This window comes from Blastomyces gilchristii (genome assembly GCF_000003855.2).
Source record: "Blastomyces gilchristii SLH14081 genomic scaffold supercont1.6, whole genome shotgun sequence".
Taxonomy (NCBI): domain Eukaryota; kingdom Fungi; phylum Ascomycota; class Eurotiomycetes; order Onygenales; family Ajellomycetaceae; genus Blastomyces; species Blastomyces gilchristii.
The window spans coordinates 308,281-328,516 of record NW_003101677.1 but is presented as its reverse complement, the minus strand read 5'-3'; the positions used below and the strand labels follow the sequence as shown (position 1 = coordinate 328,516).

The 20,236-nt window shown below is 47.1% G+C and overlaps 5 protein-coding genes across 5 annotated transcripts; 4 read left to right on the top strand and 1 right to left on the bottom strand.

The window, feature by feature from the left end:
• Positions 1-12: 12 nt before the first annotated feature.
• BDBG_03664 (vacuolar protein sorting protein DigA) lies at positions 13-4,012 on the top strand. Its single transcript, XM_002625559.2, has 3 exons — positions 13-360; positions 452-3,062; positions 3,180-4,012. Exons 1-3 carry the CDS (start codon positions 144-146, stop codon positions 3,262-3,264), a joined length of 2,913 nt encoding a protein of 970 aa, XP_002625605.1. The 5' UTR covers positions 13-143; the 3' UTR covers positions 3,265-4,012.
• Positions 4,013-10,078: 6,066 nt separating this feature from the next.
• On the top strand, positions 10,079-16,032 carry BDBG_03662 (serine/threonine protein kinase). The gene has a single exon (XM_031721344.1). It carries the CDS (start codon positions 12,729-12,731, stop codon positions 14,637-14,639), a length of 1,911 nt encoding a protein of 636 aa, XP_031577866.1. The 5' UTR covers positions 10,079-12,728; the 3' UTR covers positions 14,640-16,032.
• BDBG_03661 (uncharacterized protein) lies at positions 15,166-19,816 on the bottom strand. The gene is made up of 3 exons (XM_031721343.1): positions 18,384-19,816; positions 18,204-18,315; positions 15,166-18,124 (listed from the first exon to the last, which is right to left on the bottom strand). The coding sequence occupies exon 3, from the start codon at positions 16,929-16,931 to the stop codon at positions 16,332-16,334; it is 600 nt and encodes a 199-aa protein (XP_031577865.1). The 5' UTR covers positions 16,932-18,124; positions 18,204-18,315; positions 18,384-19,816; the 3' UTR covers positions 15,166-16,331.
• BDBG_03660 (Sad1/UNC domain-containing protein) lies at positions 17,136-19,772 on the top strand (the record flags this gene model as incomplete). Its single annotated transcript, XM_002625555.1, has 1 exon — positions 17,136-19,772. The coding sequence occupies one exon, from the start codon at positions 17,136-17,138 to the stop codon at positions 19,770-19,772; it is 2,637 nt and encodes an 878-aa protein (XP_002625601.1).
• A 31-nt stretch (positions 19,817-19,847) lies between the features above and the next one.
• BDBG_03659 (uncharacterized protein) lies at positions 19,848-20,120 on the top strand (the record flags this gene model as incomplete). The annotated part of the gene is made up of 1 exon (XM_002625554.1): positions 19,848-20,120. The coding sequence occupies one exon, from the start codon at positions 19,848-19,850 to the stop codon at positions 20,118-20,120; it is 273 nt and encodes a 90-aa protein (XP_002625600.1).
• Positions 20,121-20,236: the final 116 nt, after the last annotated feature.

The following is a 20,236-nucleotide window of genomic DNA, read 5'->3' as shown; positions in this document are numbered from 1 at the left end:
GGGGCGGTGTCTTGGCGCCATCTGCATCAAGGCAACCGAGCTCCAGCAAGAAACTTGAAAACGACTACCCTTGATATCACAACTGATATCACAATACGCGACTCGAATCCCGCAATGTTATAACTTTTGCATATTAGCGCATAATGGCGCTGGATGGATCAAGCGGCTATGTTGCTGCCAGCAGCTGGGCAAAGCTTGCTGACACCGCTACGCCTATCTTCAATGTCGAGCGGGTTCAGCTTAAGTTCTCCATAGCCACGGACTTCGTCGCCGCGCAAGTCGCGAACAACGTTCTTGTTCTTGCTTTAGCGTCGGGGAGGATTTTACGGATTGATCTAGATAATGCGGAGGATATCGATGGTAAGATAAGATACCTTTAAATTAGGCGGGCCATCCTTCACAGAAACGAGGGATATAGGACGCTAATCAGACCCCCGAACTTCCTCCACAGATATCGATCTACCGAAAAAGTCCTCAGAGATAGGCTTGATTCGACGCATGTTCCTCGATCCCTCGGCTTCACATCTTATCATCACGACTACTCTTGGCGAAAATTATTACCTCCACACACAGTCGCGACAACCCAAAGCCCTCCCTCGGTTGAAGGGTGTATTGATCGAGAGCATCGCGTGGAATCCTTCCTTACCGACTGCTTCGACCAGAGAGATATTAGTTGGCGCGACAGATGGGAACGTCTATGAGGTTTACATCGAACCTTTATCGGAGTTCTACCGGAGGGACGAAAGATATGTTAATTCCGTGTATAAGATCCCCGCATCGGCGGTGACGGGTATCTGGGTGGGTTCAGTTCCGGGAAAGCAGGATTACAGAAATGTTATACTATCGTCACACGGGAAGATATTATATTTCATGGGACGTGTGGGGAAACATGGCAAAGAAGGCGGTAGCTCAATATATGCAGACCTTTTCCATAAAGAGACCCCCCTGGTTTACGAGGTCACAGTCTTATCCCCGTTGGCGCCTTCGCTCCTTGCAATGCAACCCGATCCTCCAGAAGGTGAATATGGAGACGATGAAGAAACCACCGGGAAACAGTTCGCATGGCTCTCGTCCCAAGGGGTCTTGTACGGCTCAGTTCCGATATCATCGTCATCGCCAGAGCTGGGAGATCGTATTTTTGATAAAGCCAAACTGCTAGCCCGGTCCGTTCTGCCAGCATCCGAGTCTTCCAGAGGGGGCCGAAAATTGATACAGGACCCTATAAAAGGGATGACTTTGACCCAGTGGCATATTTTAACTCTGGTCGAAGGTCGCATCGTGGCAGTCAACCGGCTAAGCGGAGAGATCGTATATGATCAAGCTGTTCTTGAGCCTGGCGAGGGTACTCTTGGTCTAGTGGCAGACCAAAAGAAAAATACATATTGGCTCTTCGCTGGTAAGGAAATCTTTGAGATTGCGGCCAACGATGAAGACAGAGATATATGGAAGGTATTTTTGAAAGAGCAGAAATTCGACGCTGCCCTGCAGTATGCTCGTGGCTCGGCGCAGAAAGACGCTGTTGCTACAGCATCGGGTGACCATCTCGCGAATAAAGGCCAATATCTGGAAGCTGCCGCGGTATGGGGTAAAAGCAGCAAAAGCTTCGAGGAGGTTTGCCTGACATTTTTGAATAAAGGGGAACAGGATGCTCTAAGAAAATACCTACTGACACAAATTTCGACATATAAAAAATCTGCAATAATGCAAAGGGCGATGATTGCAAACTGGCTTGTTGAAGTTTTCATGTCCAAACTCAACTCACTCGATGACACTATTGCAACGAAAGCGGAGTTGGTGGAAGGGACAAACGCGGGGGAATCGAAAGATGCACTCAACGATGTGCGTGAAGAATTTCAGGATTTCGTTAAAAAATATAAAGCAGACCTCGATCCGAAAACTGTATATGACATCGTGGGCAGTCATGGAAGGGAGGAGGAGCTGCTATATTTTGCGAGTGTGACCAACGACTACAATTTTGTCCTCTCGTACTGGATCCAGCGAGAGAAATGGGGTGAAGCTCTCAATGTGCTTAAGAAGCAGACAAATCCAGACGTTTTCTACAAGTATAGCAGCGTTCTCATGACACACGTTGCTACAGATCTGGTCGATATATTAATGAGACAGATTGATCTCGACCCTCAAAAGCTCATTCCTGCCCTTTTAAGTTACAACAACACCACGAAGGTCCCTCTCAGCCAAAACCAAGCCGTTCGTTATCTGAACTTCATAATTGCCAATCACCCCAACCCATCAGCAGCAGTACACAACACGCTAATTTCCATACATGCGGCACACCCTTCTCCGTCAGAAGCTGCTTTACTAACATACCTCTCCTCTCAACCTTCCTCTCCGCCACCGTATGATGCCGATTTTGCGCTCCGCTTATGCATCCAGCATAACCGTGTCCAGTCATGCGTTCACATCTATACTACGATGTGCCAATATCTGCAAGCTGTGGAGCTTGCTCTAAAGCATAACGACATTGAACTCGCTGCGTATGTTGCAGATCTTCCTGAAGGAAATGACAAACTTCGCAAGAAGCTATGGCTCCTCGTAGCCGAGAAAAAAATCAGGCAACCAGGCACTGGAATCAAAGATGCAATTGAATTTTTACGCCGCTGTGAACTTCTTCGTATAGAAGACCTAATCCCCTTCTTCCCCGATTTTGTCGTCGTCGACGATTTCAAGGACGAGATCTGTACGGCGTTGGAAGACTACTCGCGACACATCGACTCACTGCGGCAAGAAATGGATAATTCAGCCCATACAGCAGAACAGATACGGAAAGAGATTGCGGCACTTGATACCCGATATGCTATTGTTGAGCCCGGGGAGAAATGCTGGATATGCTCCTTACCACTGCTTAGTCGACAGTTTTTCGTCTTCCCGTGCCAACATGCGTTCCACAGCGACTGTCTAGGGAAGAAAGTACTGGACGCGGCGGGGTCCGCGAAGAGGAAGCGCATTCGCGATCTCCAGATCGAAATGAGCAAGGAGATAAATACTGGAGGGAAGAGGGAGAAGGTAATACGTGATTTGGACGGGTTGGTCGCTGAAGCTTGGTGAGTTCTGAAAGTTTACCCTACCTTTTACTCCGTTTCCCTTCATCCTTCATACCCCCTCTATTTAGCACATTAAATTTTTAATTTCAAAGGACTAACATATTTGTTGGTAAATAGTATTCTTTGTAGCGAATACGCGATCAAGCAAATCGATGAGCCATTCATCAGTGCTACAGATAATCTGGATGAATGGGCGATATGAAGTATTCTAGTCTGCAATACTCAATGATTGATTCCTTTCCTGTCTTTCCTTTATTAACAATTCTTTTACGTAGCTCGCAAACATTCCGCCTTCCCATATCTATATCCATATTCCCATCACTTAACGTGTATATACATCAATCTACACCTTCAAGAAATTACATATCACCTACTCTCTACTGCTTGTCCCCGTTACATGGGTATAACACGCATGGGCTAATGGTACCTACATTTATGCGTCATATCATACAAATATTCCCTTATTGGAGAAGACTAATGGCATGGGATGGAACGAGAAACTCGTCGTAAGGTGGTCAGAACCTGAGAAGGAATCAACGGCTTGGTAGTTAGGAGAGAGAGCCCGAACACCAATGTCAAAGCAGAGAAACGCTTTCCCTAACCGTTTAGTTGCGATGACTGGAACGTACTGATAACGTCTTTCTCTCTCGGGTATAATTCGCATTTTCTTCAAACAAATTCCGCAGACCCGCAGTAATGCGGCTATTGAGCATAGGCGAGCTTGACGGCATTACCATGAAATATTGTTCATTTGAACGAATGACCTTATGCATTATTGCTTTTTCTAAACCAATCCCCAGGCTCTTGCCGCTGCTCAGTAACTCTGTGTTGGACCAACCAACTCCATGGATGCCAGCCCCTTGATCTCGCCCAAATAAGGCCAATGAATATTAACTACAGTGAATTCCATTTTCATTGCGTCCAACGAGATATGGAGGACGAGATTGAAGACAACTATCTCCCTTTGACGAACTATTTTCTTGGTCATGTTGATCATTTGAATGCTCCCAGGGATTCAAGAAACACTCTGCTAGTTCTGGCTGGAAACCGAATGGGCAATGGCTCAGGTACATATACATCGTCGCCTTTCTCTTTTTGAGGCTCGCCAATACAATCACTGACACTGAGCCCCGATGGCAAGCGATAAACACCTCACAGAAGGATTGAATCAATCAAGTGACCCCCATATGGAGCCCATGCAAAAGTGCGAGTCCTCTGCTTAGTGCTATGATACCCCTGCGCTCTTCTTGCCTCTAACCTATCTAATAAGCTATGTATGTATGGGTGCCATGAAATATGTGCAATAGGCCAAAATGCCGAAGCAGAGCAGAAATGCAAGATTGGCCTCGTCCAATATCAACAACGGAAACTATGCAGATCCAGTGTAGAGTGTGGGAATTTTTTCAATAAATGTTGAAACGCCACCTCGATAGAATATCAGGCAGGTAGCATCAATTGCTATTCCATGTCATTTTCTCAGAAATTTTCTCTATATGGGTAAGGATTAGGATAGATGGTTGTCTAGATATTATTCTTACCAATATATCTATCTCATCGACTATGAATGCCCCCATGACCGTGTTTTAGCTTTTTCAAATCTCCTTGCAAGGAAATCGGCCCTCATTAATATTCTAGACCTTCCCCTCTTGCCTGGCGGGGGAAGCATTGGCAAATCATATGTTGAGGTTTGAAGCCATTTATTGCTGAACTTTGAATGGAGATCCCAGGTTGAGATGCAGGCTGGAAACTTAGAAACGCCGCTGACGAGAGGTCTCATTATTCAAAAGGGTATCGTCATCATCATCATCATCATCAATTGATACTGCCCTCCTGCTAACCAGTCAATCTCCGGCGTTCATGCTTAGTTGCACTTTTGACACTCGCACTCAGCACAGAAAAGAGTCTCCGTGTTCGGCGAAATGCGCGCAACTGCAGCTGCCGACCACGCTGGCGCACCTATTACCGGTTTACGGGGAACACGGTTTGCCATTGGGAGTGTGTCCCCGGTCCGTCACTAACGGATATGATTTGCAGTTGCAGCTGAAAAACTATATATCTATCCAATGACGCGATAGCAACTGAGAGAGCTTTTCTATTTTTGACTGTTCCAAACCTGCCAACGGGAACGCAGGACCCAAGTTGGTAGGCGGGAAAAAGTCGCACGCAGAGGGCACACACACTGCAGCTGGAGACTGCATGCGCGTTGTGCATTTTCGCACATGCAACCTCATTCGTTTGATAAGTCTTAAGATATGCCGGTGTAGCACAATGAAACAAATGGGGATGTTTGATTCGCGGAGAGCGGGCTGGATGACTCTCTGTGCAGCACACGGTTCACCAATTCGAGTTAGGTGAATCTGTCAATTATGGAGAGAGCTTATAATATGGCACGTATTCATAGTCCGAACACACATCACATTCCCAAGCCTGGGTAGATCAGACCGAAGTCGTTGAGATTTTTGGCTCCCAACTTTACCAATGACAGGTGATCTGGATCTGCGATGAACGAAGGAGAGGAGATTCATATCCCCGGACCCACCGACCCCCCAACCCAATAAACAATAGATATCCCGGGGAACCTTTCTGCTTTTTCGCTAACTTAGAAGAGAAATTCAATTGATACCAATATCAAACTGCCTCGACCTGAAGTTCATGAACAGGTAGCAACCCCCTTCCCCGCCTACCTCCTACTCACATATGTTCCCTACGCAGTCCACAGGATCAATTACATCCAACCAAGATTCAAACTGAAGCTCCCCCCCGGCCAACTGGTACACGCAGGTATCCTTGGTGGTTTTGCAAGCCCAAGTATATAATCCTGAGGCCTTTTGCAGTGACCAGACAATCAGCAAGCAGGCCCCCGAGTATGGGATATATCATTTGTACTGTACACCCCGCTTTCTGATCATTAGCTGTTCGTGTGTATCAACACAGAGAGGAGCAGCAACCTTGCATTCTCCAAACAATTAGGTCCACGTGAATAGCAAGAAAAGGGGATCAAAAGAGCAAATCTGCATGGATAGAAAGAAAATCACTTGACGCTGAGAAAAAGGCGTTTTTAAAAAACTTGATTTTTGCCGCTTCTACGGACAACTTCCAGTGATAAAACCAGTTTCTGGCCTGACCGGTAAGTTGAAGTTAATAAATAGCACTTGGGACAACAAATAGCCCGCCCTTATGCTTGGGATAATCCGAAACAAATCCACCATCGCCCTCCTGGTCCTCAACTGTTGATAAAAAGAATTCCGCCGATCTGACCCCAGCCAGTTGAATCTGAAACGTGTTCTAAACTCCAGCGCGAAAAAGTATGTATTCCTCAAAATAAGAAAGTCAGGGACCACTAACCGCCCAACGTCTGGAACACGTTGTATCCGCCAAATTATGTATGTCTGTTTGTCCCTGCGGCACGCAAGTATTAATTTGACACCTGTTCCTACATGTTACAAAGTAACATTATACAGCGCGTACACTCCGCTGTGCAGGGCAGGGCGCAGGGCAATGCAATTAATACCCCGGCGAGATCCTAACTTGTACTATTAGATACTAAGCAGGGCAAAGGAGAACAATATAAATTATTATTGTTTCATATCACTGCGCATACCCCGCCAAATTTTATACATTATTGTTGGTAGGAATGAGACTTGAGCCCTTTCAACAAAAATAACTCCCTACCTACCTAGTCATATTTTATGTTGATGAACGGTCCTTGGGCAACTCTGTTTCATAAAAAAAGTACAGAGTAACCCTGGAACCACCACTTCCCCCGGAAAAAGAAGCATCATAGATATCAGACAGTATTCAGATATACATGGTTACCAAGTTACAGATAATAATTACCCCATATTCCATGAAGGAGCCCAGAACCAAACGCCTATGATGTGGCAGATGTACATAGTAGTTACAGGGCTGAGGCTCGCTGGGGTTTCAGCGGGTACACTCTTGACCATTTCTTTACACACCTTGACTACAACAGAGAATATAGTCAGACAGGAAGGGGTGGGGGGGGGTCAGGCCTTTTCAAGGAGCATACGGATATTCATTTTCAATGATGGAGCATTATTCGACTCCGCCATAACAGGCCATGAATAGTAATGTCTCTACTCTGTACATGTAGTTTGAACTCTGGAGCTAAATCAGCCAGACAAGAGCCTCGCGGATATGGAAGAAGTGTTGTATGTATGTACACGTATGGTGTTTCAGGCAGATGAAACATCAGGAAAAAAAGATTCTCTGAGAAAAAAAAGACTCTTTTCGAAACCAAAGAACATGACTCCATTATTACCTCTCTGATCTCATGATGAGTTCCACTTCTCCCCTTTTTTTCTTTTTTTGGCTTAACACCCCAATACCTGGGTGGTTATTGATTATTTAATCTGCCCTCGCGTTCGTTTTGGAACCAGCTCGTTTGAATCTCAGTATGTTCCTCCTGCCTGCCATCGTTGTTCCGAACCTATTTAGGCGAGTTGGCCTGCTCTAGAACAAAAAGTCCACTTCTTCCTGGCGGGTGGCCAGCCCAAGCCCTGCGCAATCGTAATCGTAAGATTCGTAACCTTGTTATCATACTATACTTGAATCCAGAAGAAATATAGACCTCCCTCGGGGAATTGTTTCCGCTATACGGAGTATAATCTTGGTCCTTGGGCGGTATGCACAGTACATGTATGTACGTGTAACCTGACAATTTGAGTGCTGGTTGTAATCTGTATTCTAGACCTTGATTCCTGTTACTTAACAAAGGGGAGCAGCAACAGTGATGTGAATGTATAATTATTGTGCATGTATAGTACATGTACTACTGTACATGCACTTTGACAGAAATGTGTGAACACTTTAAGAAGAACATTAACATAGACATGTACTTGTAAATTTAATGTACATGTACATGCCTGTGTGTCTCTCTGATCATCTGTCTCTCTGTACATGTCTGTGGTTCCCTTTGCTGTTCTCATGTCTTGAAGATCCTTCAAGATGCGATGTCATGTGGCTGTACTGCAATACCAGAGAGACTCTGTGAAGAAGTGTCATGAGTAGCTAACATTTATATTGCTATTAGAATAGATGAAATGATAAATTAATAAGAGGATGAGAGAATGAATAGAGTAACTAGGCATTTGATTCACATGAGGAAAAAATAGAAAAGTAAAAAGTAATAGATACTCAGAGATTTAGAGATTTAGAGTTGATAGTTATACTGATGTATATATACATACATACATACATACATATATTATTATCAATGAATCTCATAATACTTCGAAAAAGCAGAGAAAACAGTTGTTGAGATAATAAGAACAGACAGTAGCAAGAAGAGTGAGCTAGTTAATGAACAGAAGAAAAGATTATCCACAGATATAGAGATCTGAAAACTTGTGAAGAGTGCTACATATCTATCTATCTATGCATAGTTTTTATTTAACTCAAAGACAATACATGTATTACATCACTTCATAGATGCCTTTCAGCAACACTGGCAAGATATAACTAATATTCACACCAGAGTTGACAGCAATGGTAACTATTTATTCTGAAACTGATTAACCAGTTTCAAACTGCAATCTGATTGTTGGCAGAATGGATTTATCAATAAACATGGCCAGAGTCTGTCAGCTACATACAGTGTAGCGTCCAGACATCCAGACTGCAAATGAGCTGGCGGTGTGAGAATAATCATATCAATCAATCAATTCCAATGATGGCGTGGTTTTGTACAGTAGTTGAGAGATAGTTAAGTTAACCTTGATCAGGATTGATTAATCCACCGGTCCTTGAGGATCATATGCTCAGCTTTCCTGATCGCTCCACGTAGCCCATGTCAATAGTCGTTGGGCGGGGTAGGGTATCTTCTGGGCATCATCTGATAAGCTAACTAGTTAGTTAGCTACACCGTAACGGCTGATAATGTAAAAAAATCCGAACCTGCAAGAGGCGTCTCAAGGAGCAGGGAGTAGTAGAGGGGAGCTGGAGGGGAATAATCGGGAGCGGGAAGCTGAAACCCTCCAATTGAGAAGGGCCATTTGGGAGGATCTTTAGCTGCGTCAAAGGGGGGGTGGCCTGCTGCACATATCGTCCATTCTTCATACACAAAGCCGTCAACCGCCACGAATTTTTTTTGGAGGAGGTGCCATGCAGCATAATTACTCCTCATAAAATAGCCGGTCCACCTTCGATCAGAGCTATCGAATTGGAATTGCCAGTCTGATGCTAGCTAGTTTGTGCCACGCACACATAATTACGCAGCATATTGCTTCGATGGGCCCCCTCCCCTTTTGACGATTCGGGCCGTACCAGGGCCGCCGGCGGTTCCTCTTACACCAAAAAGGGCAACTAACTTCGCTGCAGAACCAATGAAAGCGAGACAGGAAGCCATGACCAATCAGTTCAGGAGCAAGCGCAGCTCTTCCGACGATGCTCTTTGGCGTCTCGTCTGGGCACAGAAGCTTTGCGTTTTTGGGCCTTAGCGTACACAACAGCTGGTGCACTGGCGCAACAACCACCTGGGCAATTACGCAGCGTACAGAGCGATCCTGCCGCTTATCAAACACTGCAGCCCCCTATCCCCTTTAACATTGTTACCCCTCGTTTGGCGCTGCGTCATAAACCTAGATTAGGGGCAGGCACTTGTGTCCACTCTCCATAGAAGGCCCACGACGCTTGGGGGGGGGGGGTGGGTACGCAGCGTATAGCGTGAGGGAGGGAGAAAGCAACCATGCTATGCTCGACTGCATTATTATTTGAAGGACCGGATGCTCGTTGCTCTGTGTCAGAGATGAGAGATGTCTTCAATGCCTTTTTCCCCCACCATTATTACCACAGAGCGACGCCCGGCTCAGAATAATAATAATACGCTGTAATGAATAAAACGACCCTCACTCACGTATGGTGGGATGAGTAGTACATACTTGTGCAGCAGTATGAAAGCGGTGGAACGGTCTCAAAACAAAAACAAGGTAGGGGCTCCCTCGGAACCGGCAGTGAGCCGTCTATTCTCTATTCTCTATTATTATTCTTGCCAGGCCGTCCCGCCCCCCGCGTCCAATTATTTTATTAGACAACCAAGCTCCATTTTCCCATCTGCACAACCCCTTGGCTTGCCAGACGTCGTTTGGTTGTTGTTGGCTCACCCCCTTTTTTTAGTTTGAGCGAGACACCCAGCCAGCAGAAAGTAGTTTAGTTTTTGCTGTTTAGGTGGGAAGCTAAAACGCGCTATTTCTTCCTTTTTGAACTTCAAAACCTTGGGAGAACACTTGAAGGGCGAGCTAGCCGATCTGGTGCAGGATGTTGAGTCGAGGACAGACAACAAACATACAGCGTACGTAGCGTAATAATATTATTAATGACCTGTAGTTAGTTAGTTACAGAGGAGGGATGTTTAATCACAGTGGTGCAATAAAGAAATAGTAAGATAATGTGTTCGCAATGAATCTTCTTGGTCATTGGTAGTCTCCTCGATTCGGCTAAATATGTAGAACTTGCATAATGATATGAAGGTACGGTACAGTGGTTGATTGAAGCTACGGATGAGCCAGGCCGTTGAGTTGTTGAACTCTTTGTTGTTGGTTGTTGGTTGTTGGTGGCAACACTGGCAAGTGCGCTGCGCTGACTGACTTGGGTGCGTTGACAGCGCGGGCGCCCAACTGCAGTCTGGACTACTGCGAGTCTGCGAGGGAAACAGCACGCGCAAACATTGCCACAGCCCAGCCTGCCTGCAGCTGCCTGATTCGCCGGTTCCCATGCCCAGGAGCCGGGCTAAAAAACAGCCTTACATAAGCGGGTGCGTGGCATTTATATCATCCCAGAGGGTGTGTACTGCGTATAGTAGGGAGCCGGGGTGGCGTCTTAGCACCACGCGCCTGGCCGCCATTCGACGTTCTTGGAGGGGTCAAGTACTCCGTAACCTAGCAGTAACTAGTAGTCAGCAGGTCAGGAGATACCTCGCAAGGACCGACGCCTTGCCACTCCTTTGCAACGTCATTGCCGCTAGGTGGTAGCATCGCCGGAGGTACCGCCCAGGTACCCACGCCAGCGGCTGTCGGAGCGCCCCTTCACCGCCCCCAATCTTTGCCGTTCTTTCTCCTTCTCCCCCGGATCTTCATTATTCCATCGTTCGTCAGTCAGTCATCATCATCTCACTCGGCCATCACATCACATCACCGTTCCTTTCCTCCTCCTCCTCCTCCTCGTCGTCGTCTTCTTTCCTTCACCTTCTTCCTTTCCTCTCATCTTCGTCTTCCGTCTTCCATCCTTTTCTTCGTCCATCGTCTCCCGACCTCTAACTCTCTCTCTCCTTCCTCTTCTCATCCACTCATCTCTCTCTATCTTCATCATCTTCTCTACCTCCTACCTCGACTTCGCCTCGTCATCCCATCTCCTCCAACCCCAACCCGCCACGAGCCATCTCAAGTCCGGAATGAGACTGCATTAGCTTCAAGAGAACGAATTACCTCATATGACCGTTACAGGTTGAACTACTTCTCTTGTTGATTCGTTTCGTTGCAGTGCAAATATTCTTCCGTCCTTGTCCTCGCCTCCCTAGCTCCAAACGACACTTTCACCAACCATCGATCGCTAGCTTCCATCAAGAACAACAAAGCAGCTTGTGTCTTCTGGTTTTCAGCCAACCGCCTGTTTAGTAGCAAGCGTCTTATTTCTCCTTTTGCTTTCAGTAGTTGGTTGAGTTCTTCAGGGCAAATAGAGGGACCTCGTTTCGTGTCCCAGACACCGCCATATCAAACTGCCATCCGCGTCGTGATCACAGTCATCGAGCCGGCAACCCACACCCTCAGATGTTATCTGTTCGACAAGTGCATCGATAACAGACCTTCGAGTCGTCAGTGACGGTTTGCTACGCAGGCCCTTCGGACATTAAACCCGCTCTGAGCCTACCTTGACGTGTGGATCTCCTTTTCTGTCCGAAGCTTAGGCCAACCTTGCCTGTGTCGCCCTCTTGATCCGTGACTCATCGTCTTCTGTTATTGCTGTCTGAACCAGTGTCCTCCCCCTTCCATACAGAGTAATTGGTTCAGCAACAACCTCCCGGTCTCCGACGAACCTTCCAGCCAGGTGTTCGAGGTTCCCCCTATCGTCAATAATACATCTCTCTAATTCTTTTGGTTTCTTTTCCCATCACGACCTTTTAACGCAGCGATTTAATCTCAACTCTCCTCTTATTACCTCCTTTTGACGTTTCGCCATACCTGTTTTCAACTAATCGACCCTCGCCTGTCGATTCCGCTCACTCTCTTTCCTTTTCTCTTTTTTTTCTTTTCGAGGATCCAGTCCAGCCATCAAAACTTCCCAGATGCAATCATAACGGTCTTTACCCATTTCCTACTCTCTTTACGTGTTGCGGCGGTTGCGTACCGACCACCAAGTCCCGGACGACAACATTTCTTTTGTATTCATATATCGACCTTGATCATCTTGCTTATATGAGCCCCTGATCCGAAGTTACGTTACGGTGTTTTCGCTCTTCTCATCTCCCTCGCCTTTTGGACTCACCCGGTATTCCTTTTTTCCCATCCGGCGGAGGGGATCTCATATTATATTTTATACTTGCACATCTATCCCACTTGTCTATATATATCTCTTCTATTTTTTGCTCTCTTTTTTTGTGCTTTTCGTTAGCCTTCAAATCCTCGCCGTACCCCTCACTCCTCCCGCTTCTTCATGGACTGCCAGTTCCCAGTGGAAGATATGGATTTCCTGCGGGATAAATTTGTCGAAGGAGAGCTCCTCAATAGCCGATTCCGGACTGTGGCACCATTGAATCATGGCTCGTTTGGAATGGTGTTTCTCGCAGATGACACCGTGACCGGCGAACAAGTTGCTATCAAGTGTTTGACAAAATCATCCTCTGGCGACTCGTACCCTCTAGCCGTGGATGAACGGTCCGAAGAGTTGGAATGCCATACCCGCCTGGGACACCACCCAAATATCGTTAACCTCCTCCACTCTTTTGAAACGGAATCCCACATATTCTTGGTTCTTGAATATTGCTCGATGGGAGATCTGTACGAAGCCATTAGGAACAATCGTGGCCCTTTGGAAGTTGAGCATGTCCGTGCATTGATGTTGCAGCTTGTTAGCGCTGTCGAGTATATGCATTCGAAAGGCCTATACCATCGAGACATCAAGCCTGAGAACATCTTTCTCACTCACGACGGCTCGATGAAACTTGGAGATTTCGGCTTGGCCACCAGTAGCCCTTGGTCCTACGAGGCATGCGTTGGAAGTGACCGTTACATGGCCCCAGAACAATACGAACCCACTCCGAGTGGTTATTCGACTGAACAAGCCGACATCTGGTCTGTTGGAATTTGTCTTCTGAATATCTTGTTTGCGAGGAACCCCTTCGTTACCCCAACCGAATCTGATATTTTCTTCGCCGACTATACTCGCGACCGCCAGTCTCTCTTTGACATCTTCCACAACATGTCTCAAGACACTTTTGAGATACTCTCCAATGCCATGGCACTTGACCCGAAAAAACGCTCGCTATCTGGCATTCGCGAATCTATCTTGCGTGCTGTCTGTTTCACTACTGACGATGAGGTCCTTGATGATTTCTGCACCGAAGACCGTGAGATTGTCGCCGCCAATGCGGATAGGGAACCACTTCGAACCCCCTCTATCGCCAGCCCTCATATCAACCAGGGGGATTCCTTTCCCTGGGCCAAAGCTTTGCAGGAGTCCCCAGCTCAACCGATCAGACAACTCTCTGCCATCCCAGATACGGAAAGCTATTCGGAAGATTTGTTCTCAACCTCGGGAGCGGAGGCCATGTCCTGGTTCTCCGTACAAGCCGGGTCACCCTCAATTTCTGCCTTGGGTTCTACCTTTGGGACTTCGTTCAAGTCCATGACCATTCGACCAGCTGAGAAACGTTTCGCAGCTCATTCTGACCCTGTCACGATTAGCGGTTCTCTGCCAGATCGTGCCGGAAGGCCAATCCCAGCAATGTCAATGGTCTTTGGAAAGGGTAACAATGAGATGTCCAAGAGCTGGAGTGATCTTTTTGATGAAGAGGAAGAGGAGTCCAAGAAGGAAGTGATGAGGCAACGAAAGGAACAAAACGCTCGCAGCTGGAGCCAGGATAGCCAAATGGAGAAGACAACACCCCGTCCGTCTGGTTTATCCGAAGCCCAGGGCTCGTCATCTGCTAATTCTCGATCCTCTTCCCCCAATGACAATCAAAAGAGCGTTGCGATTCCGACTCCTCTAAAGCCAAACAAAGATCTTGCAGAGAATCACCTCCCTGGATCCAGTTTCCATTCGCCAAAGCACCATCAAAAGCAATCAATCATGGACAAATGGGCAGCTCTCGGGAACAAACGACGCAAATACCACCCCAACCATGAACATTCATCGTGCTCGAGGAAGCAGAAGCAAATGTCAAAAAGCTGGCGCAAGGATGCAGGCCTAGGTTCTCCGGGTTTTGAGGACCGACACGTCGATCAACATTTCCTTGCCATTGACTGGCGACGGGACCCTTTCGAAACTATCAAACCGAAGAAATATTCGACCATCATCGATGACGATTTCGATTGGATTGGTGGCTGGCACGACTTGCATATCTGAGAACTATAACTGACATACTCCCCTTATTTCTTTTTTTCCCTCTCCAATTCCCCCCCCCCCCCCCTTCTTTGCTGGCGATCCCCGAGCTGTTGGTTGTTCGCTGCCTGCCTGCTGCTGCTGCTCTTTCCCTCTCCACCTTCCCCGGTTGAATCACTTTGAACCATATTACAATTTATTAACATCATTATTCCTAAACTTCTCTCTATTCTTTTTAACTGCCTTACCTGGTTTTCCGCTTGTTGTGGTGTATACACAGCCTTTTTGTCTCAAAAAAATTTCGCGCATTTCCCCTAACTGAAGGCAAGGATTGGCTTGCTCTAAGAAAGATCAATCTTCTGCTTGTACTATATAACACACGTTTTACATCCGTTATTGGGGCATACATGGAAATTGCACTGCGGAACCGAGCTGGTGTTGGTTTGGAAGAGATTGCACATTTGGTACACCTGGAGCGGCGTTTTCAACTTCAATCGATTCGTTTCTGCTGCAATTCTGTTTTTGGGTTGTACCACCATCATATCTGTGGTTCTTGTCGAAATTCTTTGAGCCCTACCGTCGTTGTTTTCTTTTTCTACTACTATATTTTTAACCTTCTTATCTTTATTGTTTAACCCCATTGGCCATTGGCACGGGGTAAAAAACATCACATCCCAGCACAGCAAGCAGCAGTTTTGATATATCGAACATTTTTCAGGAGCGGAAGGATCCATGGCAAGAGTTCGGAAGAACGAGAGGACAACGAAAAGTATACATATCTATGTATCTATATAAAAGATAAAAAAGCCCGTGGCATTTGAGCCAAAGAAAAATGGGGGCGAGCGCAATATGTTTTCGTTTCCATTTTGCACACACATGTCAGCCACTTTTCCGATCCTGTTTTGCAAAAGTGGAAGGGGGGTGTAGTTTAGTTTTAGTTTGGCCGCCTAGCGGTCAGGAAAACGAAATGAAAATATTTTTTTCCCTCGAGAAGTGAGAGTTGTTGTTTTATGTCAATCTTGCCATAGATAGATATCCATTCCATGTTGCTTAACCCAAGACGTGATATATATATAGAGTACATTCTGTATCGCGCGGCCATAAGAGGGCGGGTGTGCTAGACACTGCTTTCATGAAATATAATAACAATAAGTTAACGGCACATTACATACTCCGCCATAATGTACGCTGTCCCATGTACATGTACATGTAGGAGAAATAACAGCGCTGAAATCCCCCATCGTTTGTCTCCCCGCCGCCACCACGCCTGTTGGCTGTTGGTTTGGTGGTCTCCCTTTGGCGGCTCGCGTGGTCCCACTTTGGCGCCTGCCCCAGTGCCCCATTTGTTTCTGCTCACCGACTCCGATGTTAGTTAGCAGTACTGCCAGTGTAGAGTAACTACAGCGCAAAGAAATATAAATAATAATAAATAAATCCTCAGCAGAGAGAAGAGAAAAACAATGAATGATTCTTCTTTCTTTTGATCCGACCTTCACACTCTTCGCAGCAGTTTCTTTTAGAGAGAGCAACAGCGCGTGGGGCATACGTTAAGGCGTCTCTTCTTTTTAGCCGCGAGCTTATTATTATTATTAACTAATTAAAAGCTAACCAACCAACCAACCACCTTCCGCTCAGTCCCAATCCCAGCTCCCTTTTTCTCATATGAACGAATCGGTCTGTCTAACTACATACCTTGAGGGAGAGATAAGAAGATATTTAATCAACACAGAACAGGGCTTCTTTGTAGCCGGATAATATCCCTGTCGCCAACGGCCGGCAAGCCGTTTTCCCTTTTCCGAACACCCTAACGCGGTTCCTTACCAAAAGCAAACTCAAGAGGCCAGATATTTTTTTTTTTTTTACCCCGGAATTCAAAGCTGTGCGAAGACGAAAGCTTATTGCTCCTTTCTCTTCCACAACAGCTTCCGCAATCTTTCTTTCGAATACGATCGTATTACTTTGACAATCTCCTATTTTTCCCTTTCCTTTACGACGCCCTCGACCTGAGTTGTTGGTGTCTAGAATCCGCCCGGCCGCAGACGAGAAAAAGAAATCACGGCGCAGCGACTGATAAACAACATAGGGAGATGCTGTGGACTGCCGTTCTGGTAGCTGCGGATCCGACAGGAGAAAAGTGAGGAAAACGAAGAATGGGCCATCGAACTGGACGCGGAGGGACCCTTGTTGAATTTTCCGGTGCTGGCGTTGCGAAGGCACCGCAAATCTGCTGTTGCTGTTGCTGTCGTTGAGGAAAAGGTGAGGATTTTGGTCCTTTCGATTTTGCTCTTTTTTTTTAACTATTGTCTGTCTATCCATGATGGTCAAACTTGAAACGTTGTCGATACGTTATGGATTCTTTGATTTGAAGTCCTATGCTTACCAAACGCTTCTAGTTTGATAGGTTTTTTTTTCTTTCTTAATCGTGGTTATTCGTACATAGTTACTCTGAGCGCCGTTTCTCTATTCCTTTTTCTTCAATTTTTTTTTATCACGAAATCACGAGCGTTACCTCGGGGAAATATGGCCTGGCACTATACCCTCTTCCCGCGTGGTGCTCATACGAAATGTCGGGCTACGGATCGCTTGCTATACTTCTGGGCTATTGCTTTACTTGCTGCTGTGCACGCGGGGGGAAATCTGGGTTTCGAGCAACCCAATATTAGCTCGCGAGCATTAGATGCAACTTGTCCCAACAGGGACCTGTCGGATATTCAGTTGGAATACATGCAGTACCCTGTCTGCTTAGAACCGAAATGGGCCGGTATTGGGCACGTCGAAAATTATACGTCGAATTCTTCATCTGGAGGAGCTGACATTGATGCATCGATTCCCCCTGGTGCTTCACCATCGCCGTCATCAACAGTAACAGCGACTACGTCAGGATCAAGTGGTCTGGACCAGGACTTAGATACGGAGTCGCCTCTTGATAATGCGAATTTTCTTTCTTTCGAAGAGTGGAAGAAGCAGAATTTGGCAAAAGTGGGCCAATCGGTGGATCATGTTAGGGGGGATCGCCAAGGTGCTGGATCTGAGGCCAGCGGAAGACGCCAGCGCCCTATGGGGATTGACAATTCTTTGGATTCCTTGGGTGAAGACGGTGAGATTGCGTTGGAATTCGGTGGGTTTGGGCCTGAAAATTCTGGCCCGGCGTCATGGGAGAGGAAGGTTGGGAAAGGTCAAGCTCCGCATGCCGATGGGGCAGAGTCGGCTACGAGAGGCGCAGAAGGAGAAACGCAGATTGAAACTACGACTCGTGGAGGTGTTTCTAAGAGAAAGGATGCGGGGACTACATGCAAGGAACGATTTAATTATGCATCGTTTGATTGCGCGGCTACAGTGCTGAAGACCAACCCCCAGTGCAGCGGCGCATCGTCCGTTCTGACCGAGAATAAAGACAATTATATGCTCAACGAGTGTAGGGCTAGGGATAAATTCTTGATAGTCGAGCTCTGTGACGATATTTTAATCGATACTATTGTGCTAGCCAACTATGAGTTTTTCAGTTCGATCTTTCGCACGTTCAGAGTTAGCGTTTCGGACCGATATCCCCCCAAACAACCCGATATGTGGAGGGAGCTGGGCACCTACGAAGCAGTTAATTCTCGAGAGGTTCAAGCCTTCGCAGTTGAGAATCCCCTCATTTGGGCCAGATATGTGAAGATCGAATTCTTGACTCATTACGGTAACGAATTTTATTGCCCTGTTAGCTTGATTAGGGTGCATGGAACCACTATGCTGGAGGAATACAAGAATGATGGAGAAGCTAGCCGTTTAGAAGACCACAATTCAGCCCAGATTCAGGGCAACGTGGCCTCGGAATCTGGACCAGATAATCCCGCTGCTAATCAGAGCAAGGTTGTCGGGAAGGAGAGTGATGGCTCAACTGGAGCTGGTGGATTTGACGTGCAACCAACTCGCGTTCAGAAGCCGGAGGATATATGTCTTCCAAAGGCTGATATTGGGGCGATCTTATCGCGCAGTCTTGCCGGAGAGGAAGACGGAGTGTGCCTTATCAAGGAGGCACCTCGTGCCCACAACCAATCAATGGATGCAGTTCAGTCAGCTTCAGTCCAGGCTCATGGCCCTGCTAAAGTGGCAGAGGATGCCACGCCGATAACTCCCAGTGCTGAATCGTCTTCGAATGTGGCTAGCCCTACCCAAAAAACTACGCCTACCGTGACGGACTCCCGCGCTCAAAATCCTGCTAACGAGTCTCAACATGCGACATCCACCAGTACTCACAAGACCGAGTACGGTGGTTCATCTGAGTCATCGAAACCGTCGACTACAGTTCAGCAGCATCAACCTAACCCTACGACTCAAGAATCCTTCTTTAAATCCGTGAACAAACGTTTGCATATGCTGGAGACAAACTCCTCCCTCTCGTTACAGTATATCGAAGAGCAGTCACGCATCCTTCGAGATGCTTTTAGCAAAGTGGAAAAGCGACAGCTAGCAAAAACCACCACATTCCTCGAAAACTTAAATACATCGGTGCTGCAGGAGCTCCGAGAATTTCGCCACCAGTACGACCAGGTCTGGCACTCCGTGGCCGTCGAATTCGAACAACAACGACTTCATTATCATCAGGAGGTCTTCGCCATGAGCAGCCAACTAGGAATCCTAGCCGATGAGCTCCTCTTCCAAAAGCGCATCTCAATCATCCAAAGTGTCTTCGTCCTCATCTGCTTCGGGCTCGTGCTTTTCTCCCGCAGCTCGATAGCCAACTATCTCGAACTCCCGCGCGTGCACACCATGGTCTCCCGCTCCCAGAGCTACCGTTCCTCAACCCATTCCTTCGAATCGCCCTCCGCAAGCCCTAGCTCAAGACCCAACTCCTCCTACCGGGACAGCAGCAAGGATGCCTCAAACACCAGCCATAGACGCACGCACTCCGTCGAGTCCGTGGAGGATGACCTGGCGGTAAATCCAACCATCGCCTACTCGCCACCAACCCCGACGTCTGATAGCGACGATCACGGATTGCACCGGCAGGGCTCTCAGCGGTCGGATTCCACCGCCAGCAGTATTATGGTAACCCAGCCACCGCAGCTTCTCAGGTCGGAAAGCAGTCCACCGGATTTACGCGGGCCTTCTGAAGGGTCTGAAGGATCTGAGGGGCGTTCTCTGCTAGAGGCTCCGCAGGTGTCCTCGTGATGATGGGGTTTTGTGAGGGATGGGACTATTTTTTTTAACCAACCGGGTGGTTTGGAGAATGAATTGTTTTCTCCCATGCCCCGGACCCGCAATTGTTTCTACAACACCCTTGCCACCCTTGCCACCGTTGCGTCTACCTATGACCTAGACCTCGGTTCTCCGGGATTATCAACATGTCGCTCAAGGCAGCTCCGCCGACTTGGGTTTAGGTATGAGAGGACAGTCCCGCATCTCCAAGTCGAGTCCCAGGCTGCGAGGAATATTTTGCATCGGCTATGGGCAACGCGGGATGCTGTACCAAATGAATCCCCCGGGTACGATGGATTCATCTCGTGCGTGAATGGATAATACGAATTATTCATTCGAAGCCATGGCTTCTGTGCGGAGTTTAGTGACCTATCTCCTCCATTCCAGAGGAGATACGTTAAATAAAGCAGCGAGGGAGAGAGAGTGTGTATAAATGT